Source organism: Lathamus discolor, chromosome 12 (genome assembly GCF_037157495.1).
Source record: "Lathamus discolor isolate bLatDis1 chromosome 12, bLatDis1.hap1, whole genome shotgun sequence".
NCBI lineage: Eukaryota > Metazoa > Chordata > Aves > Psittaciformes > Psittacidae > Lathamus > Lathamus discolor.
The window spans coordinates 10,351,236-10,378,782 of NC_088895.1; the positions used below are offsets into that span (position 1 = coordinate 10,351,236).

Below are 27,547 nucleotides of genomic sequence, written 5' to 3' on the forward strand. Positions count from 1 at the left end.
TTTGCTCATCTTTACAATAAAACCTGTAAGTACATAGACCTGGCTATATTATCAGAGCATAGCTTTGGATTTATGAACCATGTTAAGGGCAATTTAAGCCAGGGTATTAAAAATACTGAACTAAAATAAGACACGACAAGCAGAACTTCTCCTCCTGCCCTTTTGACACATGCTTTCAGCTTCCCCACTACTCCACAGTAGCTTATGCAAGTGGAAATGTTATGTCAGCCTACTTAGGGACCAGATGAATGCAGGAATATAAATACTGCAGCTGACTATGCCTGACACGAGGAGCTGCCACGCCATTGCCTTGGCCCCATAGGTCCTGCATTTCAGAAGCTGCAGTAGCAGGAATAGCTTACCATGGCAATCCTCAGATCACTGAAAATCTGTGGGACATCCCCACATCAGCTCTGGTGAAAAGAATGGCATCGAGAAGAGCCACAGAACATAAAACCATAGACTAGTTTGGGTTGAAGGGACTTTAACATCATTCAGTTACAACTCCCTGCCACAGGCAGCAACACCTTCCACTAGACCAGGTTGCTCCAAGCCCCATCGAAGCTGGCCTTGCTCTTGCTCTCAGTACCATAGTTTGCATCTGCTAATACCTCCAGCTTTAGCCTTGTCCTTCCAGCTACCTCAGTTTAACTACACTAGATTTTCTACAGCTTGGCTTATTCCCATTGTAGATAGAGGGGGCGAAGACACCTCTGAGTCTTCAGCTTTTTCTAAACAGAAAAGCTGTGTTTTGATTCGCTCCTATTACAGGTACCAGGTGAATAAATACAAACCCTATTATAGCAGCTACTACATGGACAGATGATGCTACTGACAGGCCTGCCAAGAAGGAACCTGAAACATGGAGGGCTCTCTAAAAACCTGTATTACAAGAGATCTGTACCCACAGACCTGCATAAACATGAAGCTCTGCAAAATGTAATGGGAAATGCTACATTTCACAACCATTCACTGCTGTGACCCACAGCACTCACTCACAATTGCACGTTGTCACAGGTGATTATTCACTGCAGCCACTTCTACCAAGTGACACACTCATAATCCTATAAATTTTTAACTTCCTCCTACCTGAGATGAGCTTGATCTCTCATCAGCACATACCTAGGATTTTCCCTTTAGCCACAAGTGTCAGGCCAGTGGCAGCTTGTATCACCACAGTCCACAGGCTTTTGTTCAGCGCAGGAACAAGAGCAGCCTCGTGAGGGGTACATGGAATCAGGACACAGACATTCAGGTTCCCTCATCTCCTTGGAGACACTTGCAACTCACACAGCAACAAACCCTTCACTCACATATATCTGACTGTAGCTACCTGGGTCCCACTGGTAATACCCGAGGGAATGTGCAGGTCTAAAAATAACACTGCAGAGTTGTGGTAGATCAGAATTGAGAACAACACATCTTGTACAGGGGAGGACAGCTGGATTTGTAATGGCTGTCTCTTCCCAGCTGGGAACAAATCTCTTTTGCTCCACATTTGGGGAAAACTTCCATTCTAGTCTGCTTGGTGGGTTTCCAAAAAGCCCTGAAGTTGTCAGTTATCAGACCCACTCATTTTCCTCTTCCCCCAACACGAAATTGCATATTATTTTTGCAGTATCAGGCTTTAAAATAACAAGACACAATGCCCTACAAAGCAGAGGAGGTATTCTTGGAGCACTCTAAAAAGAAGTATGTAAAACTCGTCATGCTGATGGATGCAGTATGACGAACCTAGAGGCATGATGGAAAAAGTAAATGGCAGATCCCAAAATGCAGGGGTGGAGTGGAAGAATGGGAAATGGTGACTTGATTTGCCAAAGTGTTTCTGTTAAAGAATATTAATCTTTTCAGACAATCCATGAAAAGGCCCTGTAGCAATATCAAATTAAATTAATAGAGTCTCATCATTACGGTAACCTCAGCTCAGTTTTGTAAGATGTATAGTGTCATCATAACCAAAGAAGAGTCCCCAGATAATTCTACTCTATAGCAATTGCTACTAGATGACACTGAAGTGACAATCGTTAGCTATGCAGCAGTTTGGGTGTTCGTCTGTCTCACACAGAGTTTTCTGCCTGCAGAAACCATCCAACCAGAGCCTCATAAGCTCTACAATTCAGTTTGGGAACCAAAATCTTCCCCATCATCAGAAAAACACACAATTACGACCTGCTCCTAGAGTAAGTCTCTATCACATACAGCCAGATTATCAGTTATATGGACAGCCCTTAGCAACAGTACTGTTCATCATACAGATCCTCAGGTGTCAGCAGATTGTCAGAGTGGAGGCTCTGGTACCTGCTGTGCTGCTCCCAGGCAACGTTGCCAGAAGCCTCAGGGGGCGTGTGCAATCTTACCCCCAAACCAAGACCACAACAGTCAGAGAAATTGTGCATATGTTACAGAAACAAACGAAAATAAGCAATCCTAGCCTTTATACAACTGAAGTCTTCATCTTTCCTCTCATAGGACTTTGCTCTCATTCTTCAGTTCTGCAACATCAGCTGTCCATGTCTCCATCTACCCTCCCTTTCCCCACAGTCCACAGGAGATCTGAATAATGTCAATTTCTACCAGTGGCTTTTCATTATTAATGCTGAAAGTCAAATCAGCAATCTCAGGAAGCTTAAAACACTGACCCTCTTAAGAAACAAGCACGAATGAGCAGAGTTTGATACAGCTGACGGCACAACAGGCATTCCTCAGCCAGGTGCCTCTTCTGCTAGGCCACATGTGAGACAGTGGCACAACTACCAAAAGCCTTCTGCAAGACTCCCCCTCCTACCCTGCATTTGCAGCCACACAGAAGTGCCCAGATAATCATGGTGCTGCAATCTGTTTATGAAGGATTCCAACCTAAAGTGGGGTTTCCAGGAATTCAGTTGTTACTCACACTATTTGAATTCAGGGGGTTAAAGTGACCCTTGTGTATTGCAGTACAAGGCTCAAAAGAGTTGAAAAGCTACTCCACCAGCCAGAGCAGAGAGGTAATTCAGTACCCACCACCTTAAATAGACATGGAGCATGCTGGAAACTGGCTACCTGAAAAACCCTCAGACACAGGCTCAAGAGGAAAATAAAGAGAGGAAAAAACCCTATCTTTAGACATGCTACTGAAGAAATATGTATGATTGGCTGCAACGTTCCTGTCAGTGCACAGAGCAGCCCCTCCAGCAGCCAAGGGGGAGATTAGTACAGAGCATCTTTGCAACTTGATATGGCTCAGCTGAACATCAGACAGATTGTCTCGAAGAAGCTCGTGACTGGCTTTGACACTGTCGCTTCCCACAAAAAGCTTTAATTCCTCACTAGCATAAGCATAAAAAGAATGGGTCTGAGTTTGTCCAAAATAAGTAATCAAGAGGGAGAGTTATTTGGTAATTTACATCATTATCTCTGTCTGCTGCTGCATCTTTGCCAACAGCTTATTTTTAAGCACAGAAATACAGCTTAGGAGCCTCTCAAAACAAAGCAAACTCTTGCTGCTGTATCTACTTGGTCTTGGAGCTTGGAAAGAATAAATGTAAGTGCAAACATTAGGGATCATTATCCTATTTCCAAACCAGCAAGTTCAGTGTGGCACCATGAACTAACTGCATCTCTGCTTTCCAAAAGAAAGAGCCTTTTTCAGGTAATCTCTCAAATTTAATCAACATAAAAGTGTTTACAGAAGTTGAAGGCAAGTCAGCATGCTCACTTGTTGAAGGACTTCATAGCAGTTAAGGCATATCAGAAGGATTCAGAATCCAGTTTCTAATCCAGGATATACCATGCTGACTTTGCACTATGAGGTGTTCCCATGCACATGTGCCAGGCAAACTACATCTTAAATCCTTTAGCAGTGGCCTTACCCTTGCCAAAGACATAATAAACACACAGTTTCTCTTGCTGATTCCCAAACCTGGGATACCCAAACAAAAAGACTTCCCCTCCCCTCCAAACACAACCAAGTAATAAAAAACACCCAGACAAAGCAGAACTCACTTTTTCACCAAGGTACACTCCATACCAGCAGCCTCACAGCAACAGGAAACTTTCCCTTCTCCAACTTTCACCACTTCCTCCTCCTCCTCCTCCTCCTCCAAGCATTGTTCTCCCATCCACAGCTGCCTCTCATCACACACAGCACCACCCCACCAGAACAGAGCTTTCACACCCAGCTTGACTTTCATCAAATGCTCTCCTCTCCCCACAGGTTAGGCTCCTTGTTGCTGCCTGCACCAGGTGATTTCACTGATTCCCCTGTAGCCGAGAACCCAGCCCTCGCACAGGTACAGCTCCTAGCCTTGAGAAGGGCAATGCATTCATTTGGCATGGTCTCATCTGAGAGAACAGGACCACTCAAGCCTGCTCACCTTTTCATCCTTTAGCAACAACTGGAAGTCGCTGAGCTTCCCTGATGAAAGGCTCCCCTCTAAGTGCAAATTATTATTAATGATTTTCCATCTTGGCTCCTTGACAGAAGAATGTACCTTACAGCGTGTTATCTCTGCAGCCACGCACCCCTGGCACTCACAGAATCCCTTACCTGGCACGTAAGGCACATTGACAGGTGATGTTCAGAGTAGCTCTCTGCACCCTATGCGCTGGCTTTGGAAGTGCAGCACAGCAAAGCTTAAGAAATGTAAATCCTGACATTTGACCCAATGTGAATTTCTCAAATAAATGATATTTCACAGCCTGGTGCTTTCCTCCCTCCTGAGATGATCATTTGTGGTGGCTCGCTCAGAACTGGGCTCTGATGGAATATTTGGTCAGTGGAAGATAAATTGAAAAAATCTCAGTACCTGCCTCTGTCTCTGAAGCACCACGTTCTGTAGCTTCAGAAAAATTAAATGTGAAGGCAGGGCTGAGTATTTCCCTTTTTTTAATTCCCTCTGTTGTCTCTTCAAATACAGCCTGTCTTCCTTCACAAAGACCATGCAATTTTGAAGACATGGTCCTGTTCAGCCACAAGTTTACAGGAGTCAAAATCAATGGCCTCTTCTGAGCTTCCTCTGGGCTTAAGATTTACAAAGAGCACAGAGAAGCACAGTGCCAAGATTTCCAGGAAAGACAGCAAGCCCCTTGGCAGCTGAGCCAGCCTGACTGAGGCAGCAGGTACCTACAGCAGCAGGAGATGCTCTCCCTGCTTTGTTTGAAAGAACATCCTGAACAGCCAGGCTGGCAGGGGTTAGTAAAGGAAGTATCAAGATGCATGAAGCAGTTTCTGATGCTGAGGAAGAGAGCAGGCTGTGCTAGGAGAGGCAGGCATTGCCCCCATCCCACTTAGATCTCCAGAGCATTCCTGATAGCCTTATATCTTTCTATTTTCATGGCAGGGCAAACAAACCCCTCATCCTGGGAAGCACACAAATTCAGTTCTATGATGTGGTAAACCAGCTTTAAAATTCTTCCTAAACAGTCTGGGACTTCTCATATAGACATATTAATTTAAAAGTCCAGCATGGCTCTACGAGATGGCTTCAAACCACACAGATTTACAACACGGGTGGATATTGACAGAAACGCCATAGCTGTGACCAACAGAACAGTTGAAGCCTTGGGACTGGAGAGGCTTCCCAAGCCTTCCTCCCCCCAGCCATCACAGGCCTTGCATTATGTGGGCCTGTTAAAGACACCATGCCCTGTCTGAACACGTTTTCCACATCTCAACTACTATCACATATATGGTACAGAACCTGGAGCAGTGGTTCTTCTTCTTCTCTATGATTTGATGTCATATTACGATAGGCAGTACGTCAGGTGTCTTCCTCTTACAGCTTTAAAACCCCACCATGTTGCCAATGTGGAGATTAGCTGAAGTCCATTAGTTGGTAACTCAGGAACTAAAAGACATCAATAACAGGCATGTGTTAGTAAAAAAAAAAAACACCAGAGAAAACAATTTTATGTGCTTCAGGGATTTTACGTTGCCATTTAATTCACTTTGGCCAAGTGACTGCACTGACTGCCCCAAGTCCTGCAGCATCTAAGAAACTGCTGCTTAAGCCTCTCCCTTTGGCCATGCGTGTGCTCATGTTGGCAGTTGTGATTATCAGCTTTTGCAAGTGATTATTATGATACAGACAAGATAAACAGTAAGTCAGAACTGTAACAAATGTCCATGGTAATCTACAGAGTGTGTGAAATGCTGTATGTATTTATGAATGGCATGTGTCCAGCCCAGTGTTAAAGGCTGCCGTCTCTGGACATGTGCAAGCCTCTGAAACCACCCACTCCGGAGACCCAACATTGAGACTATATTTTCTAACTTAAATATAATGCCAAAATACTGTCACTGAGAACTGATACATGGCTAATCATTAATGAAATATTGCTCCCAAGGAGGCATTAGGAGTGTATAGGCCAAGGTCAATATAACACAGAACTATACATGCAGTCCGGAAATAGAAAGCAAAAAATAGTGATCATTTCAATGAATACTGAAATAATGAATAAGATATAACTTTCCTATTCATGACAGAAGAGCTCTGCTCCTCTTTGGGAATGTTGAATCCAATCTGAGTTGCATTAATACACGAGTGTGTCTTTCCACAAAAAATGTACATCACTGCTTTTGAAAAGGAATTGCAAAATAGTTTCTCATGGGAAACTTTGATTTTCCTCCACTTTTAATTTCAATGAAGACACATTTTTCTTGTTTGAAAAAAGCACTTTTGGAGAGGAGGTGCATTAGGAATAGCATTTTCATTCACTGTGGAATACTTTTCTTAGATAATGTTGTGAGATAGCAAGAGGAGACAGACATGCACATGTCATCATGGAAATACTGAGCAAGATGAATTCTCCTCACAAGGCTTTCCCTCAGTAGCCAACTTTTATGTTAGACAGAGATACCCTTTTCTCTTCTGATCCTATCAAGCCTCAGCTGCCAAAAGCAAAGAGCAAAGTCAGGGTGTATGGACTAGCAACACTGATGTAGTAATTACCCCTTTCCTCTCCAGCCAGTGCTGTACCTGTATCGCAGAACGTGCTTGGGAGCACTGAGTTACTGGAGATGCCATTCTTCACATGTGCTCGAACAGAGGCCGTTCAGCACATTACTGCTTTCTTAAAAACGCACTTCAACCAATTAGATCCTGTGCTACCACGGTGTATTGTTTTTGCTCCATACTATCTTTCTTGTTCCTCTGCTGTCGTCCTTTGCAGCTCTGTGCTGTAAATGCCTTTTTTACCTCAGAGACACCTGCATTTTCCCAGGAAGATATAGTGATCCCTGAGGTGTGCCTGATGCATCACTGTGCTTAGCTTGTAAAGTAGCTTGGGGTCCTCTGGGATACGGGGTGCTTTGTATATGTCAGTTGTGATTCAGTGAAACTTGCTTCCATTTGAACCTACTGTATCAATCAGAGAAGCAACATAATTAATTATGACTGGGCTGCACCAAAGTTGCACACATCAGAAGCAAGAGTCCTGGAGTTGTTCATGCTGATGGTAGGCATGAAGATGAACAAGATGAATAGTGACACTGCCCTGAACTGTGCCTGGCTGCTGTCTTCTCCTGCCATCCATCATCATCACCGCATGTTGGGTGGGAAGGGAAAGCGGTTCACAAAGAAGGGTCAGAGCAGGGAAAAACCTTCTTACATCTCTATTCTCTCTGCAGAAAGTGGCTTAAGTTTTGTTTCAGCTGTTAGGCAGTGGATGCAGTACTGCAACACAGAAATGAAAGAAGGAGCACCCTCCCCGCAGAAAAGAGAGCTTCATTTGTCAAGCCATGTAAAGCATTTTAATTACAATTCATATAACATGTATAAATAAATATTACATTCTTTCAGTCTACAATGCATACTAGGCATATCTTGTTAAAACGTCCATCTATGTTACTGGGTGGCAGGATTGATTTTGTCCAAGTAAAAAAACCCAAACTACTGAGTTTAGTAATAAAAAAAAAAAAAGAGATACATGGTAAAGACAGGACAATGCAAGTGCTTCTGGCTAACAGTCAGAATATAATACTGCTTTCCAAAAGGCTGGATATACCATCTTCCTTTTAGTTACAAAAGGTTTTGGATGACAGTGGCTTCCTTGTAGAGATTTTGATCTGTCTCCTTTAGTGTAAACTGGCCCTGAGTCAACACAGTTCTGCCACTTTACACAACGGATCTGTGTCTCTATTTTGTATTTGCTTCAGATTTATTACTGGTTTTGTATTTGCTCATTCAAAACATCAGCTTTAAATCTAGTCTAAAGTTTGCAGTCTGAGCTGGTCCAATGGCAAAAAGAAAAATATCTATAAAATGGCTCCGGGTATTTCTTGATCTTGCTTCTGCAATATTTCCCTCCCAACAGTCTGTCCAGAGGCCAGCTCTCCCAGGAAAAGGAAATAAAAGTTTGGGGACAATCAATGTCTTTCTGTCCATTCTTCTTCTTGCGTTCAGAGTTTGATGAGAGCTGGTGACATCAGAATAAACAGAAAATTACAGCACAAAATGATGAATTCATGGACTTAGCAACAAAAAGCCCCCCAGATCCAGGCTCTATGTATTTGGCCTGTGATGGTCTCAGTTCCAGGTACACTGAAAATGCACCAGTGGGGCACTCCAATCGATTGTTACTTCTAAAAGCTAACATAAAACAGCACCTTCTTCCCTTGCTGAAATGTGGGAACTTTGGTTGTGGAAATTTAAAACAAACAACTAAATAACAACCCAAACCTGAAAGTAAAATGAATACTTCTTCCAAACAGAACGTATTTCTAGCTAGGGGGAAACAATGGAGGCCTAAGCTTTCAGAAGAGACACCACATGGAAATTAGTTGTCAATACTTGTCCCCTGAATTCTTTAAATGACAGGAGATTATTTATAGCTAAGAAACAAAATATTCTTGGTCCACTGTGAACTTAGTGAATTTAAAATTCTTCTGTTTTCAAGATAGTTAAAGGAAAAATACAAGAGGGAAAATTATTCTCTTTCAACGTACAAGACAAACAGGAAAGCAAAAATAAAAACACTTGGTAATTTCTTCCTCCTTCATATGTAATGCCAAAGACACATCTTCTCTTCAAATGAAGAAATAAAAGAAACAGCTTGAATAGCAATCTAAACAGTCTCCTCGTGGGTCATATGTCCTAAATTACGATGTTTTATTAGAAATACAGAAAAATTGCTGTTTGTCTCTTGCTCTTCCTTTTCATGCTCTTATATTCTCTTTTTACAAATATTTTTGGTACTTGGAAACATTACTACCATTATCTGTACGACCCAAAAGACAATTTTCCACAACCTCCTCTTGCCCAGTTCATCCTGCTGGTCATACCATTTCCTTGTTCCTTTCTATTTATATTCCACTTCCTAAATCCATGAGTAGCAGAATAACTGCTGGAAAACAAAACAAACCAGAACAGAACAAAGCAAAAACCAAAAACAAACCATGGACAGTTTGGCAAAATTCTTTCCCTGATTATAAAAACTGCCTCATCAATTCTCCTGGTGATTCCTTCCCCTCCCCATCTTCTGTCCCAATATATACTGTAGAACTGAAGGCATCAAGGTGTGGTTAAACGCAGAAAACCAGCAAGGAGTTACACTTTGTCTTTGAACTTCTCCATGTAGTTTCGTATCTCTTTGGAGTCCCCCAGGTCCATGTCCTGGCACACCCACTTAATGTCATCGTCATTGCTACTTAGGATTGAGTTGACAGTAGGACAACCATCGTCAGGGGGGATGGTAGTGAATGTTGTGAATTTTACCCGCTTCCGTTTAGATGTTGGCGAATGTAAAGGTTCAGATTTCTGTTCCTTTCCGTGCTTGCCCCCTGAGTCAACACATCTGTGAACCTGGCTCTGGATGTTCTTCTGAGCACTGCCATTAAGGAGCTGGTTGCTCTCCTCGCTACCTGAGCCTCGGTCAATAATAGTTGTATGCTCATCCTGCTGAGGTGATGAATCTGCTGTGTTCTCCAGCAGTTCTGCTTCATTTCCCAGCCAGACCCAGTCATGGGAATGGGTCATGGTGGCCTGTCCTTCCACCAGAACCTGCTTGTGACGGTACTTCAGTGCAAATGTTGCACAGTTTATTAGGAAGACTAGAATTGCCAGGCAGAAGACCCCTAGCAGAGCATACATCCCAATCTCCAAATCACTAAGGCCCCTGGGTGTCTGCACCAGGTCGTTTTCCTCCATGCCTGCATTGCCTTTTGGTAGGTCTACTTGAGCAGGGAAGTTGGTGAAGTCTATAGGAATGTTCTGCAGCTGGCCATCATCCGAGAGTTTGCCACCATCCAGCCTACTGTTTTTAATGACTTTATTTTTTATCACAGATTTTGCTGTGGTGCTGACTTTCCTGATGACTCCTTCCTCTCGCTCTGCTGAAGAGCTACCATAATAGCGTCCATCCTGGCCATACCGCTCCTGATCTGACACTTTGTGCCGCCGGTCACTAGCATGGTTTTCAATCTCATCAGCATCATAGTCTCCACCTGTATCGGAGTCTGCATCATTCTGGCCAAACTTGACTTTGATGTTGCCATTCCCCACAGCCAGGACACTTTTCCTCTTGGACTTCTGGCAGGCTTCAGAAATCATCATGTCCACCTTGATTAACGTGCCTTGACCTTCACCTTCTGCTGCCACAACTGGCCATTTTAAGGCAGCATTCTGGTGGATTGAGACAACAGCTTCGTCTAATGATACAGCAGAAAGGGAGAAGTCCTTAGAGTCATAAATGTCCAGCGGAGTAACAGAGCTGTCACTGAACTGAATCCAGGTGCTTACTACAGCTTCCTGAAAGGAGAGTGATATGGTTAAAGACAGGGTCTTAGATAAAACAGCTCAAACCATTGCATCTCATCAATCTCTCAGCTCTGAACAGCAGCTGGAGAAAACTGAAGACAATGGCTCTGCACTGCATTTAAAGCAAACCAAGCTTCAACTGATGGGGCAGAAAACTGGTCACATTTTTTGCTAAAGGTTCCACTGCTATCCTTCCTGCTAATGTTTTGCAAAAGAATATAGAAAATAATCAATATGAAATGGGTACCAAAGCATACCCATTAACAAGCTACAATTTACACGATTTATAAAGAAAGTCATTCCTGTCATGCAAAATCTGAAAGAGACAAACCAGAAAAATTACTACAGGCACTTGACAGAACACTTATTTTCCTCATGTTCCCCATGTACAGGTGTCACAGGGAGCTGTCAAATTAAGCAAGGCATAAATATCTTAGCAGGAATAAGGAGCTACCACGGTATCTTGGAAATGGTTGGAGCAGAAGATTCAACTGAAAAGAAAAAGACTCATGGAAGAATTACTATTTTGCTGGAGAAACGTTTATTTTAAGTAAAACACACTTTATCTTTGAGATAATTAAAAAGTCTACCACATTTCTGTGTCAAGGAGAGGAGGCCGGGGTTTCTGGTATGATGTCTATGATAAAAATACAAATGGCCTGGATTTAATTGGACTGTCTTTGTTCTCTGCAGGTAGCACTGTTAGAAGTCATCATTAGAAGAAGACACAAAGCTAGAGGTCAGCTCTTTGCCATTTGAAATCCCATCCAGATGATACAGATATTTACTTCTCCACGTCTCAGTAGCTTTCTTTGCAGGAGATTCTTTAGTATTTCATTTGCTCTATGTCTTGCCTGTTTAGGCAGCAGACATGCAGGCAGATTGCCTGAGTGCAACTTCACACAAACCTGAAGTTCTTTTCTTCCCAGACTTAAACTGCAGATGGCCCTAATAACTTTACACTTGGGTACATCAGAACAACTGGGCTGAAAATCACCATCAGGGAAAAACACTGCCACCCTCCAAATGGCCAGTCATAATGTAAATTTACAGCCTAATATGGTTTTCAATTGGCTACAACTTGTTATGCTATGGTTATAAACTAAGGGAATTGCTACCCTTCCAGTTAAATTTAAAGCTCTTCAATGAAAACAGCAAGGGGCATTTAGCTGTGCAGAAGGTTGGGCTGTACCGAATATTTAATTTACAAAGCACTATCAGCAAGTTCTTGAGAGACTGAAAGAGGAAAAATAAGTTGGCACAACAGGAAAGAAGGCAAAGTTCTTGGTGATTCAAATGCACTTCAAGCAGCTGAAACAGAGCCAGGGTAGCTCAGAAGCTGTGAAGGGAAGGGTGAACTGTGTAAGGAAATTAAAACAGCTGATCTTTCATTAGAGAAAACCCCTGAAATGGCTGAAGAGACAGAAACATAAAGCTGCAGGGCACAGCTTAGATTTATATCATAGAAATCTATAGCAGAGCAAACCCAGTCATGGGAAAGTAAAGGATGTTTTTTTAGTGGATATGTCTAGAGATGCATCTCCTATGGCAATTGCCTCCCTTCTGGATAAAACAAAAGGACAGCCTTGCATACCACTGGGGAGGTGTGTAAGATACACTTGCTTTTCATCAGCCTATGGAAGGAAAAAACACCAGCATCATCTGAAGCACACACCACAACAGGCTGGATATTGTCTGCTAGCACTGCTCTCTCTGGAGAGCACAATAGGTTAAGTGCAGAATTCTGTACAGTTAAGACTGGAAATTACGGAGGCCTGTGCCTCCTCCCATCTCTGCCAGGGATGGGGCTTTCATAGTTCTACATCTCTACAAAAGGATTTACATTACTAAATCCTTTGTGCATTCCTTAATAGCCAAACACAGCATACCTAGCCTAGCATTGCAAAGCCCCACATCTGATTATGGCCCTTACTATGCAAGTAGTTTTACTGGTGGTAGAACAGCGTCTCTGAGGAATACAGGGTACCCATCCAGACCCTGGAGAGGAACACATATGAGAAGCCACATATTCTTTTTTGCCTTCTTCAAGATATCCACATCCCTGTTTAGCTTTCTTATCTCAATGCCTTTTTGCTTTAACAGCCCTCAGGCACCTTCTAGGTTAAGAGGTAGCCAGCATGCAGAAAGTCAGCCCAAATGGCTAGAATTTGATGAAGTTGTAAGCAACTTCAGGACAACTTTTATTCTTCATACTATTTCTCCACTATTCTGCATTCCTGGTTTTTATGAAGTAGAAATACAGAAAAATGAAACAGCAAGTCAGCTGAAATCTGCAGGCGCACATGTGATTTACTATAGGCAACAGAGGTGTGCAATAGCTTAGCCATTATTTTCGACCAGCATTGGCATTTTTTATTTCCAAGAGACCCTTTGTTTGGAGGAAGAACCAATTTTTTCACAACGCAACACAACACAACATTGTGAGGCTTATACTATGGACACCATTAATTAAAGGGAAACAAAACAAATGAGAGGAAGAGGGAGAGAATTTCAAATCCTGCCAAAGTATATTGTATCAGCCAAATATTCTATTTGGCAAGAGATCATCTCCTCTCATTCACATCGCTAAAGGAAAGCTGAAGGCAGGGGAAGGAAGTGAATTTCCCAAATGATTATAAATTCTGAAAAGCTGCAAAGAAAAAATAAATGATTTAGTACCATGTCCTTCAAAGAGCTGTTTCTGCAAACCCTATATACTGCATCAATAAATCCCCTCCAAATCTGACAAGGTCCTCCAATTACTATCAGCAGATGAAGATGGATTGGAGACTTCTTACCTGAAAAATTGTTGCCCCTAGTTTGATGCCCTCAGCACTGAGGTGACAAATACTTGTGTTCACCAATTAACAAGCATAAGCAATTACTTCTGCTTCTCCAGTCTTTCTTTCCTCCACTTTTCCTCTCTTTCACATGTGCACACACACACACACACACTCAGCTGCACTCCCAGAACAAAAGAACCACTATTGCCCATTAGTGCCAGTGTCTCTTAGAGAACAGATGGTTTGTATGGTGACTGTGATGATGTGAAGTGAGTCAGATAGTGTGCATTAGATCATGTTAATGACAGCAAAATCCAGTCCAGAGGAGATGAAGAAACTGCTTCCTACAACTACTGTCAATTATCAAACATCATGCACATAAAAAAACTTTCTTTATCAAGACCCATTTTGTCTACATTTTCCCTTGTGTTTTTGCTGGTCCCTTCCTCTCTTTCAGGTATAACTTCAGCAAGTTGGCCAGTTCTTGATCTGTTGTAGTTCCACCACCTTTTCTGCCCTTGAATTATATTGCTGCTTGTCAGTCCAAATATGCCACTTGATAAATTTTCTTGGCTGTTGCATTTTGCTTTTTGTTAAAATGCAAACAGTATCTCCCTCATTATCCACTTGTTACATTTAGGTGGGTGTAACAAAGGGGAAATTACAGAGGTACAGAAGTAACATGGCACACTAATGGAAACCAACAGTCCCCAAGGAACTCAGTGTTCCCTGACCTGGAATACTTCAGACCCTGCTGTATGAGTCACCACAAACACCACTGTTTGCTGTCTATGTCTGTTCCACCTAGATAAAGCAACGAGGCTCACACTCCAAAAGGCAACCTGGATGCATGAAGCAGAGCTGGTTTTGAAGCTCAGAAGAAAGCCTGTCATACAGAGATCTAATGAGTCCCTCTGTGCTGGGACTCACACAAGTTGCCTGTGAAAATCTGGGAGCCACACTGGTGATTATTCTGCCCTCTAAAGCATACAGCATTTGAAAATCTGCTTGTCCTAGGATGTTCCACTGAGCCCATCTGCAGCATCACAGTCAGTGATAACAAAGTGTCCTTCAATACCTCCTCAAATAGCTGGGGTCAGCTTGATACCAGGGCATGCTATTTTGTATTCTTCAAACAAAAAATAGGGGAATAAAGTGTGTAGGACTGGTTGTATTTTAGAGAATTCTGCTGCTTAGAAACACAGATGTGAGGACTTATCAGTATATTTGATTCTATTCCATGCTCAGAATAAAGAGGCCTTTTAATGGTCTCCATTCACTAAAGCACAAATAAAAGTATTTGTGAATAAGCCCTCAAATGCTGGGGTCAGCTGCAATAGTCCTGGAGTGAGGCAGGACACCGAAGGAAAGAAACGGCTGGCTGGATGGCTCTGCAGAAAACAAATACATCCCTCTCTCTAATAAAGGCAAGGGAATACTGTTCTCAGCAGCTTCTATTAGAACAGCTCTGATTGTTCTGTCTGGGGACTTGAATGCTGAAATGGGTTTCCCTAACAATTTTGTCACATGAAATATCACAGTGTTACATGTGCATTTATTTTTAAACTTGTGGGTTGTGTAGTAAAAATTGGGCTTGATCGTTACGATGTGGAAATGAAAGGCAGCCAAGACTCAGATCTTAATTCAAACCATGCATTCCCCTACTGTGTATTTCTTTCTCTCCTTTTTGTCCAATCTGCTAATGTGACATTCCTTTCCAGTGGGAATTTGCTTGTATTTGCAAGGGAAGAATTCAGATTCTTATCTAACAATACATCCTTTCTTCCTTTCCCATGCTGCTTAATTCCTTTGTCATCCTTGTGAGCCATTACATTGCTCTGTCAGCTTAAAGAAGATATAAATACAATGTAAGTGTAATTTATACTGCCAGAATGTGGTAATGAATCCATACCATAAAAATGCTCCTAATATCCGTTACTTAACTGTGTGATGCCAGTGAACTCTTAGAACTAGTTTGCGTGAAGGACATAAGCTAAAACAGGACATACTGCATCGATCCAAAAGGCAAGGACATGCAAGTAACTCCAGCTTGTCTTCTTAATTCAGGTAGTGGTGCGGAGCACCTTCACCTCCTATCAGAATGACAGCAGACCTCTTGGAGGACACTCCCTGAGGTTACAGATGACCTCGCAGGGTTGGGTCTTGCCACTGATGTCAACAGGAGCTACACATGTGAAAGAGAAGAACTTGGCCTTTAGGAAGCAATAGCATTGCTCTTTTCCCCAGAGAAATGGTCTTCACTTTTCCAGTAGCACTGGAGATACATTAATGCCCACAGCTGTTTATTTAAAGCTCTGTTTTTTTAGTTTCTTCACTCTCCCATATTAGCTCATTAGACTACACGTAATACCCTACAGTGATGAAAAAGCCATGATATGACTGTGAGTTTCCCTGCAGAGCCAATTGAAATTTGAAAGTCCTTGAAGCTCACTCAGACCAGAAAACACTTATACACTCTAGGCTTTCTTTTATTTACATTTTGAAAAAGTCTTTAGGATGGAAGTATTGATTTTAGGAACCATCAGCAAGCCAAATGGAACAGCTTTCCTACCTGAGCAGATGGCCACTAAAAACAAAACTGCTCACAGCCACGGATCCCAGATTTTCCGGAGATACATCAACTTTGCTATTTAAAAGTTGCCCAACCTGCATTTATTTTTAGGCACCTAAATCATTGATCCACTTTCCAGTGCCTCAAAACAAAAAGGAAGTATGGGGTCAGCATCCCTCAAGGTCATCTCAGGCAATTAGTTCCCCAACTACAGATAAAGTTAGCTAACTTATGCAGACATGGTGTGGTCATTATAATCAAGGAACTAATCTAGTCACTAAATTCACTGAAAGAAAGTCACAGCAAAAATACTGAATTCATTCCTACGATACTGAAAGATGTGTAATAGCACAACCTGTATAACACTTTATGCCTTTCATTGCACTCTACAAGATGTCCTGCTTGATCTGCTAGGGACAATATTGTGCCTGCCAGAGTACCAATTACCAAAGGACGTTCACTAATCTATATTGAAGCTTGGCTATTGAAGGTGCCAAAGTGAAGCCAAGGAAAACAAACATTTGACTAAGAACACACTGGCTGTTTTTTTTCCATACAGCAGTGCTGAGACATATGCAATCATTCCTGAGGAAAACAAAACCTTCAGTTATCTGAACTGTTTTTTAGTTGCATCAGCCAGGTTTGCATGAGTTATTTGGGCCTTTTTATAAACTTGTTTGAGAGTAAAAGACACAAATAATGAAACCCTTGCAACATTCAAGTCTATGCTTACTTCTGGGCTGTCTCCTTGAAAAAAAACCTCTTTCAAAAGGGCTTGATTTTCAGAAAACACTCAGCACTTGCCTTCTGAAATTCCAGTTCCATAAGGATCTCAGCTGAGACACTCCAAATCATGAGTCACTGCTTGCAAAATTTAGCCACAAGCATTCCTACACTTGCATTAATTAATCTAAGGGCAAGAGACTTAAATGTTATACCCTTCATTCAAACTGCAAATTAAAAGATGTATGTGACTCTATAAGTGACTCCTGTGCTAACACTATTTCCTTTGATGCATTTTCCACTGGGAAATCTATTCCTGTCTTCCTTTTTTAGTGGTGCAAATGCAAAGTCCCTAAGGTCTCTTTTCAGTGCCGTTCCTTGGGCAAGCTCTGCCTATAGGCTGAGTAAGATTTAGGCCTGAGAACAAATGAGTGTCTTACAATAAGGTAAGAAATGTGAATTGTACATTATGTGGAATTAGTTCAGGCCTCTGGGATGAAGGCATTGGCAAAGTGCCCCAGTAACTAGGACTGTGCTCAGGATCCACACTGACCCAGCACAACCAGGATCAGGACTGCAAACACTCACAGTGCTTGAGCAGGAACTGATCCTCACGAATTCCCCACAATGAGGAGTGATGCTCCCAACAAAGCCTTCAGCTGGGAAGCAGGCAGGATGCTTCCCTTATTCCTGGTGAAGAGGAGGTGGTAGGAAGACAAGCACAGGCAATGGGAGTGGGCAGGCTCCAGACTGGAGGAACTAGAAGGAGAGGCAGAGAAAGTGGGATTCCACAAGATCATGCTACTGCTCCGTGTCTGCAGGAAACTGGGACAGAAGGCTCTGTGCATTGAAGGAGTGGGAAAAACTGACTAATCTGGGACTAATGCTAAGCAACCAGATTTCCCTGGGTGTTCCGGATCCTTGTGTAGAGAAGGTTTTCCACTGCCTTCTAATAAAGTCTAGTCTCAGAATGACAGCCTGATATGCCCAGACACTTCAGTATCAGAAATGTGCTACTCTGAGGAAAATGAAATTGTCTTGCAAAATAGTACCAACGAAAACAAAATATGTCACTGAAATTGTTCCATAACACAGATGCTGGGGAAAATAATTCCAAAACAAACCACATTTACACATTTTTACTCTTTTGTATGACTTAATAACTTGCCAATTGTACTGATATATAATCACAAGTCATATTATATTGCCATAACATAATACAATAGGAGATGTCATGTTGTGCACTACTGAAATGCCCTGTCATAATATGGCATAACCTGATGCTGATGAATATCTTTGCATACTCTGGACAGATAGTCTATAAATCTAAGAAGCTAACAATATATCTGTACAACCTTTCCAGATCCACAAGTTCTTCTATCTGCAATCAAAGCCATGATTCTTCCAATCATGCTGCAGGACAAATGGTGCTCTGTCCTACATAACAGAATTGGGTTAGGCAGGCTTTAGCTTTTGCTTTTACAGTCTCTGTCTAAAGACAATATGTCAAACATGGTTTCTAAGCCCTGGAGAAGGTTATAAATGGGTTAATTACATAAGATTCTTATGTTTACAGGATGCAGTAAATGGAACAGATGGGCAGCATGTCCTTCTAGTTTGGACATTTTCCTGTCACTAAGTTATAAAAGAGTCTGAATTATTTTTATGTTACAGAAAATTAGGTAGCAATAATAATGGAAATGAATCATAAAACTTGAGATCTCTCCCTATCTATGAGAGACAAAATACAGCTTCTGTGAGAGGAGAAGCTGTGGACAGACTTAACTGCATGGTCCCCAGTCCCACTCTTCAAGTTAACTGACTGAAAGAGCAATGAACATATAGCTTGTTCCACTGCTACTGACCCTGGGTTTTAATCTGTTCCAGAGCAACTGTTTGCCTTGATCTGGGGGTGTTCTCCAATCTTCTTTTCCATGTGGGTTGTGACATGAAACATGCTGCTTCAAAGATTCCCTTTACAGATACAGGAATTTGCTGGCTTAAATTTAGTAGGATCGGCACATGAACTGAATGATAACCCCCCATAAAATCATCTAAAAAATAGGAGAGAGGAGCCTTGCAATCCGCTGTGGCTCCAGGAGGGAAAAGAAATGTATTTGGCTATCTTCTGCCTCTATTTCATAGCTCCTAAAAATATTAAGTTGTTGTGACACAGAGAGCTCTCTGCTCTCTGGCATGGAAAACAAGGGCATGCTCATATAGCAAACATGGATCACTGTCCAAAGACTGGCTGTGTTGTGAAAATAACAGATGTTGCATCATCTAAAGAAAAGGCATTAAAAATTTAAATGATATAAAATATATTTTGGTATAGCCAGAAATTTTACTGCAGATTAAATCCATATCTGAAGGGAAGACATGAGAAGACAACTCCAGAGTACCTCTAAAGGAAAGCAATTGACATGGACAAGTATTACACCTACATTTTAAGTCTAACTTCCAAACTTCTTATGAATTACCATCTGTATATCATGTTGACAAAACACTGCCCCATCCCAAAAGGCAACAACAGTAAATATGGAGCATACACTACCTGTTTAGGGGTATGAAGCAACTCCTGGGCAACAGTTGTAGCCACAATAGCCCGACTACTTGATGCACTTGGCTGAAGAAAGAGCGAAAGCCCAGCCACCATCTGTACTCCAAGGTCTGTTATGGTCACTTTGTCATCTAGCACAGTCACTGTCTTCTCTGCCAGGATGGAGTCAGAAAGAGGAGACAAAACCTTTGGGGAAACACAAAAGAGTCAACTTAGGAAAATTAAAACCCCCTTTCTTAAGGTCATCATCCCTTCTTCTCTCCAAAGCTTTATGCACAGAAATGAAATGGCAGAACACACTAAAAATACAGTCTGATTTCATTAGCAGGGTCAGAAACATATTCAGCAGAGAGGTTATGGCCATGAACATTGCATCCAGTACTGAGAGTTGTACTATCAGTTTTGTTATTTGCACCACTTCACTTGAAGAGTCAATTTAAAACTTTCTTCCCCTGTTATTCTGTGTCCCAGTATGGTTAAGCTCATCACACATCCCATCATTTCAAAGGGAAGTTAGCAACATCTAGGATCTGTCCTTCGCTTCTTTGCTTGAAAATTCTCATTTCTCTGCCTTTTCTGTTTCTGATGGACCATCAAGGTTGTAGGGCACCCTTCCTTTTAATGAAACGAAGGGCCACATCGCTGTCCTTAGGGAACTAAGGATAGCCACTTCATGCACGTGCTTGTCTTCTCCACCTTCCTCATCTCAGATCTACAGCATAGACTAGCTATGCATTTATGTATTGGCTCTAGTCAGGATTCAGCATGGGCAGAACTGGGACATGGTGTTGGCCATTTGTGCCTTTCTGGGCTATTAACCAGGTTGTAATTTTTCCCTCCTGAATTAATGTTTAAATAAACCTAAAGTAACTTGGCACAATCTAAAGATCTCTGTCTCAAAAAGTCAAAATGGTGCCCATCAGCTGACTGGTGGTAACCTGCATCCATGTGGGGCAAGAGTTCTGCCTGGAAATGCTGCCTCTCCTAAACATCTCTGAAAGCTCTATGGCTTCCAGCTTCTGGCCATGCTGCATGCCTCGGACCACCTCTAGTTTGGATCACAGTCATTGGATAATGCTCTGTGTGACACTCTAGAAGGTCATGGAAACATAATGGGAAATTACCCTCTTTCAAGATAGCAGAACACTACTGGATTTATTTATACCCCCCAACACTAGTTCTCTAAGGGAATGGCAGAACGTGGCAGTCTAGAGCACAGTACCTGCATTGTTGTCATTCCCACTTCCCGTCCAATCAAAATCCTGCCTTCCTGCAGCTTGGCAATGTGAGGATCTTCCAGTTTCATAAAATCCATCACCAGGTCTGTAATGTCAAACTGCCAATCTGAGCCCAGCAGGTAGTTCAGCTGACCCCAAGGGCTAGAATCCTCAGCTACAAATTGTGTGAGGACTCGCACCATAGCATGCTGGTACTGCAGACTGCATCCTCTTCCTTTCCGCTCATCTTCATCTTCATCATCACTGTCCCTTGTGGGTCTGTTTTCATAAGAAAATGAAGCATAAAGAGTTGTTTTCAAGAACATCAGTGAAAACGAACATTAAGAGTGCTCATAGAGAGAGTATCCCTTTAAATAACAGCCCTCTCTTCTGTTTTTTTTGGACCACTGCTGATTCATGGTTACCTAACATGATGAAGAACCATACAAATGGACTGCACCACTGGTACACGCAAACAACAACTACTCTGTAAGTGGACCTTACCAGAGTCCAACACTGTACTCTCTTGCATAGGACAGACACATGCACAGAAGCAAAACTACCACAGATTTTAAAAGCTTTATTTCATCTGCAGATGTCCGGTGCAAAGCTGGGAATTCAGTACTGCTGTTCCTCAGAGGAAGATGCTTCATTTTGGGTGCAGATGCTGCAGCTGTTGTTTGCTGAGAGTTAAAATCAATTCCCATTCACTTTACAAAAACACCCAGGAAATTTAGCAACTCAAACCCACCTCTTGTTGGAAACAACTGGGACTCGCCAGCCTTTTATTTGGCTCAGTTCTGTGTCCGAAATATCGATCTGAAGAGGCAGGCGTGGAACCCAGACTGTGATTTGCAGAGGAGCACTCAGATACTGATACGTGAAGTTCACAAGTGCATTCACCTTGCCTTTCATTTCTTTGCCATTGACAAAAACATAGTCACATCTGTCAGAAACCTAAGAGGGGAAGAGGGAAGAGAGAAAGAAAGAAGAAAGGGTAATCACTGTAGCAAAACAAGCTCAAAGTGTAACCCTGGCATCTCAAAACCCAAACCAAACAAAAAATACTCCCTTCTCTTTATGCATGTTAATGATGGCCTCTTACAATGAGAGCAGCTGAACACAAAAATCCTTCATTGACTCAGGAGGCATAATTATGCTGGAGATGCCTAAAGACTGGATAGTATTTATGAAGCTGGTGGTTGATTTTCTGTTTGTTATGCAGTGAGCCACTAGCTGGTCACAGTGCTATGGAATTTATACTGAGCAAGGCTCCTTCGTGGCTTTGTCAAAGGGAGCCCAATAAACCAAAACAGGTCTCAACAGAGGCAAGAAGCAAATCAAAGCTCTACCCTGATGAGTACCTTCGTCAGGGGATGATGCTTTAACTCATCAAGACAAAGCTGCCTCTAGAGTGGATTTCATCCACTGAAGAGTAACGGAAGTCTACTCATTTCCCCCACAATAAACATTATCTGTTTATAAATGTTTACATTTTGAATAAAGCTGTAATATATTTCTGAACACTGCAGTAGATTTATCATTAACATGTAAATGCTGTCCTGAAATATAAGCAGGCATTATGACAGTCATGTAAGAGTTACATCAGTAATCACTTCTTTAATCAATGTTGTAATTTACAGACCATTGAATTTTCTCATTTATTACGTTACTGAGTACTAGTGATAAAATCACTCCTGAATATATAAATCACTAGCAGAGATGCAGATAGAATGAAGTGACTCCATGCAATAAAGTCATTGTCATATCTATTCCTAAAGGTGTCATAAATGTCTGGGGAATCCTATAGCACATTCATCATACATTAAGTGGCGGGCAATGAGAGCTGTAACAGCACTAAATGAGCTGGTATGTCTGCAGAAATTAACAGTAAACCCAGCAGATCTCAACTCCTACTCTTGCTCCCATCCTGTCAGAGTTCTATTTCATCACCCATAGTGAGTATCATTAGTGGTAGCAAGGCATCTCCCCACTTGAACATACATTTATACTATCATCTGCTCCCTTTTATCCCCACTCCCATTCCCAATATAATTTTATTCAAATGAAGATTATCAGCTGGAAATGCTTATGTCCCCAGGCTAATCAAACAGATGGAAGTCCTCTGTGACCACAGACACAGAAGCTGAACTGTTCCCAGTCCTGTTTGTATCCTCTGTCAGGTTTAGGCACTGTTCACATTCTGGCAAAATATGTGGTGGTGAGACTGCAAAAAGGAAACTTCAGAGAACATAACACAGACATTTCTATGACTCATTCCCTAAGAGGGTTATGCTGTAACTAGGCTCTGCTGACTGAAAGCAGTACTATGCACTACAATATCTGACCCATCTGTCTGGTTAGGTTTCACCCTCACACCATCCAAGACACGTTTAAAACTCTGCATGTGGCAGAAATGTCTTCATTTTATCAGTATGAATGGCATGACCTATTTTTACATCCATTAACTTGAATGGCAATACAGAAAAAGGTTTACTTCACACTAGGCTGTTTAAGAATGACCATTTCATCTCATCTAAAAGTACTATGAAGCAAAGGTCCATAATATAATACCATGCAGTAATTCAGAACTGTTTCAGAGATGGGTTGCTCTTTCTTTCTATGCTGCCATTGCATCAGCTTCACCCTGAGAAAGGAAACATCGTTAATATGTTTCTCGTGAAAACTCAAAGTGCACAGGCAAGCAAGGGCTACATGTCATGAGTTACAACCTTGGCTTCCTGATCATGGAGACATTTCTGCCTACAGCAGTATACAGCTGGTAAGACATATCAGGGGCATTCAGCTCCTGTGTTTGAGCTGCTGATGTCTAACACATGCCTTGCTGCTGTCTCGGTAGCATGGAAACAGGAATGGCCAGGGGGTGATTTTCCTCTCATGATGCTTGGCAGTGTTACTACTTCTCTCCCTGAAGCTGCCCGTGTTTCTCTACCAGAAATGGAAATCCTATGAAGTATCTTAGACCACAGACCTAATTCTTAGATGGCTAAAATTAAAAAGAATTCACATCTAAATAATATACCACATATGAATGCTACCTATGGCACAACATCCTCAACAAAGGTCAGGTGCAAGGAAGTCCTGGCTGACACAGACTCTAATTTCTGTTTTGCTCTGTAACCTCAGAAAAGACAATTCAATTCTCTGTCCATTTTCCCCCACTGGTGTAAGTAACACAACCTAGGGAGCCTTGGTCAGCAACAGAGAACTGCACTGCACTTGAAGCACTGAACACCTTCTAGAGCTGAATGGGAAGTTGTGAGTGTGCCTAGGGGAAGGACCCTATGACTGGAACATTTGACAAAGCAGCTTCAGGTATGGTTCTTTGCTCTTTAGTCCTGTCTTCCTCCGAGCAGAAGCTTTTTGGAGGCTTGTCAATAAGATCTATTGCTGCTTGGAGCAGCAGCCATTGCCATCTTGCACTGGAGTCCATCCCATTCATTTCTATGGAGTTCATCCCAAAGACAAATGAACAAACCTTCTGAGGTAGTTGTACAAGTTGTTTATTTATGCGCATAGTAAACCACAGGCACAGGCTGATAAAAGATTTCTAATAACATGCTCAGCTTCAGACTGACCAAGTCTCGTCTAGATGTATGATTTAATATTATTTAAAGCCCAGTGTTGTCACAAACAGAACAAATGCAACTGTCAGGGAAAAAAAACACAGTAACAATAGTAGTAAAACTGCAATTCCTAAATGGTTCTGGGCTGAGATCCAATCTCCATCTGTATTTGTAAAGCTGCTATATGCCTTCATGGGCATGCGACAAACAAATGGCTAAACAAATATATACAGCATCCTAAGGAGGTGGCTGCTATAGCTACCACGCAACCTTTAAAATGGCTACAGGTTAATATTTATTACTGGACATGCATCAGCAATAGTGGCAGGTCTTTATGGGTTGCACTGAGAAAAACATTACTCTCTTCCTCACGTACAAGCATTGCTAATGTCCTTACACATGCTCTTTCTTCTGTTCCTGTATTTCTGATGAAAAGGTAGCACACAGAGAGTACAGGAGGAGCAAAGCCTGTACTGTATTGTATTACTGTATGCATTTTAACTGTTGTGCTGTTGGGTATCCATTCTTGAAGCAAAACTGATTGCTTCTGACAAAGAAAGGCAACAGACTTCCTAACTAGTACTAGACAGGGGATGAAAGGGAGAAAGTATCTCAGCGTCTAATTCACATTGTGTGTGTGTGTGTGCTCTGTATCTACAGGATTAAGGATACTCCTACAGAAACATTCAATTGAAGCTTTTCTATAGTCTACAGCTTCTGTAAGGAACACACCTTAGCTAAGGTTCGCTATAGCAGGCTAGCAGAATGAGTGCACGTGAGTTTGCTTCCCTTGACCTTGTCTCACACAGTGTCATCTGTGAGCCCTGCCCACACTGGTCTAAGGAAGTTGCTAATAAGAGCTGGAGACTGTGAGCAGTGATCTCTCTCCCATCTCCTGTAGCATTTCTGCTTTTACTATGAACACATCTTCCCTCTGAAAGTGCTGTTTATCTTTGGCATCAGAAGAAGTGAGAGATGATGAAGGGAAAGCCTGCTTAGCCATCACCTTTAAGTGGTTGGGTTTTTTCTACTCTGCGTAGCAGATCAGCAAGAAGTTTTGCATTTTAAAGAGTTACTGTTGCTATTTCAGCAGTTTCTTTCATTATTAAGCTGTATTCAGCTACTTTCCCCCTTTTTTCTATTTTTCTGACTTCTCTTGCCAGATTAAAACTAAAATAAAGAAGTTAGACAGCAAAAGACAGGACTAAGCACAATTCCTTAGAGGTTTTTTCTTTGTCTCTTTTTTTCTGGCACTATATTTTTGTGCCCCTTTGCAACAAATGACTTGGATAGGTTCTCTCTGCAACAAATCACATTTTATTGAACTGACAGAGAAAACTACTGCCTGGAAATCAAGAGTCACTCCTGAATCACTACCTATGGCACTATGTGACTTTGTGATCTGGGGAGTGAATGCACCTTTCCATCTGGTAACAAATGGACCAGTTGCAGTGAATATTAAGGAGATTATTAATACCAGTTAAAGCAAAATCTCTGGGTCTTCCTTTACTTGCTCCTTTCAGATTAAGGTCTTGATCCCACCATGACCTCTGTATTGCAGAATTGCAAGAAGGGGGTATGAGCTGCATGAGGTCACCACACAGGAGGTGACATCCAAAGGATAGACTCTGCAGCCATCCAAGGGCTGTTGATACTTCTTTAAGAATCAGTTTTGCTGGGTTAAATTTTACAACAGATTCCTGAAAAATCTTCATTCAGCTACTGGTGGAGGCAGATAGTTTCCAAAAAAAAACAAATGTCATGTCAAATATAAGCTAAGACTGTGTTTCAGAAGATGGTGAATTCAAAACACTGTCTGTTCTGTTTCCTATCTGTTGTACACAGGAGTGGAAAAACCAACAACTCTAAGACCTAAAAATAAATGAGTGGTACTGGCTGTGTGAGCCCGGTCTAGTCTAAGCTTGTTTATTCTTCTGGTGGTTTTTCACCTCTGGAGATATCAGCCAGTCTCTGAAGGACAGTGCAGAAGGACGAGAAGAGAAATTTTTAATATGGCAATCCTGTCAAGTTTATGAACACTGAAAATTGGTGAGGCATCAGTCCATTTCCTTGGTAGAAGTCTGTGTGGTTCGACCTTAATTCAACACCCTGAGGTTTCAAAAGTCTCAGAAATTTGAGACTGAACATAAATGAGGAGATACGGTAATGGTAGATGTCCTGCTTGTATTCATCATGTTCAAAATCTTGTATTCTGGTGTGTAAACTCACTTTTTAAATTTCTGTTATACAAATCTAAATGCTGCTAAAATATTCAAAGGTTACATAGACGTTTAAATAACTACAGAAGCCTTTCTAGGAGCAAAAGGATTTTTTTCCAGTATCTCCTAAAGGAATATCAATTTCAGTGAAAAACTTTACAGGATAATTAGCAAAGAATAGGGATGTTCAAAGCTTTTCAAATAGGAAAATACTCCTAGTATTTCAGCTCAGCATCATCACTCTTACACACCAGAAAGGCAGTTGAAGCTTGTGGAGGTTAAGATTTGTGAACAAAGTAATTCATTCCATTAAGGAATACAGAGCACCAGAATGACTTATCCACTGAATATACTGAGATGCAATATATAGCAAATATTAGACAGTGATAATCATTTCACAGGCTTTTTGGACAATCCTTTAGAATTTTGTAATATTCATGTCCTTGCTATAGAATTTCTTCTGAGATTTTTTAAACAACATCCTCTGTAAAAAGGGAATTATCCTCTATTAAATTCTGGAGGTTTTGAGAGAAACTCTATATAGCTCTCTGGCCTTGATTCCAATTAAACACTATGGTTTTATATATAAAGGAAATCACATGCTACATGAACAGCAGGCAATGGCAAGGATTTCAAAGCCTGGCTCCATAAGCCTGAATAATCAGTAACCTACTACTGGAAAATGGAAGCTGTCCCAAGGCCCACACTACTCATTTTTTCATGTTAAACTTTTGAAGTCTGTAAGAGTTAAAACTTCAGACCTGAGCTCTTCCAGGATCTCTGAAATTTATATTTACAGTTTTGTGACACTGTCTGAGCAGCCTTTAAATTGGAAGCATCCATTATAGGAGCTGCTAATTGCTAGTGTGACTTGACTTGCCAGAGCCACCCCTTCATTCCCACTGACTACAACTGGAACTGTACTCAGTGATTTGGAAAGTGAAGCCAAAAGCCCCCCTCACAGGGTGAGCATAAAGGTAAATACAGTAATGCAAACTTAACACTGATAGGACTGTAACCTTAATAAACAAAAGGTTTGATTTTCACATTATGTGCAAGAATAACCCTGAGAGTTGTTTTTACCTACCACCCACCAAAAGAAAAAGAATGAATTTGTTTCTTGTATAGTTGAGGAATAATTACTCCC

General features: G+C 41.6%; 1 protein-coding gene and 1 long non-coding RNA gene across 2 annotated transcripts in view; both read right to left on the minus strand.

The window, feature by feature from the left end:
- LOC136020783 (uncharacterized) overlaps nucleotides 1-4,059 on the minus strand; it is a 31,565-nt gene extending 27,506 nt beyond the window's left edge. The window contains exon 1 of the long non-coding RNA XR_010615481.1: nucleotides 3,988-4,059. This is a non-coding gene — a long non-coding RNA (uncharacterized LOC136020783). The remainder of the gene's footprint in view (nucleotides 1-3,987) is intronic.
- Nucleotides 4,060-7,780: 3,721 nt separating this feature from the next.
- The window catches only part of TMEM132C (transmembrane protein 132C), a 206,527-nt gene continuing 186,760 nt past the window's right edge, over nucleotides 7,781-27,547 (minus strand). The window contains exons 6-9 of the mRNA XM_065692709.1: nucleotides 21,346-21,551; nucleotides 20,600-20,873; nucleotides 19,372-19,563; nucleotides 7,781-10,730 (exon numbers count right to left, since the gene is read on the minus strand). Coding sequence (XP_065548781.1) covers nucleotides 9,531-10,730; nucleotides 19,372-19,563; nucleotides 20,600-20,873; nucleotides 21,346-21,551 — 1,872 coding nt within the window. The 3' untranslated portion in view covers nucleotides 7,781-9,530. The remainder of the gene's footprint in view (nucleotides 10,731-19,371; nucleotides 19,564-20,599; nucleotides 20,874-21,345; nucleotides 21,552-27,547) is intronic.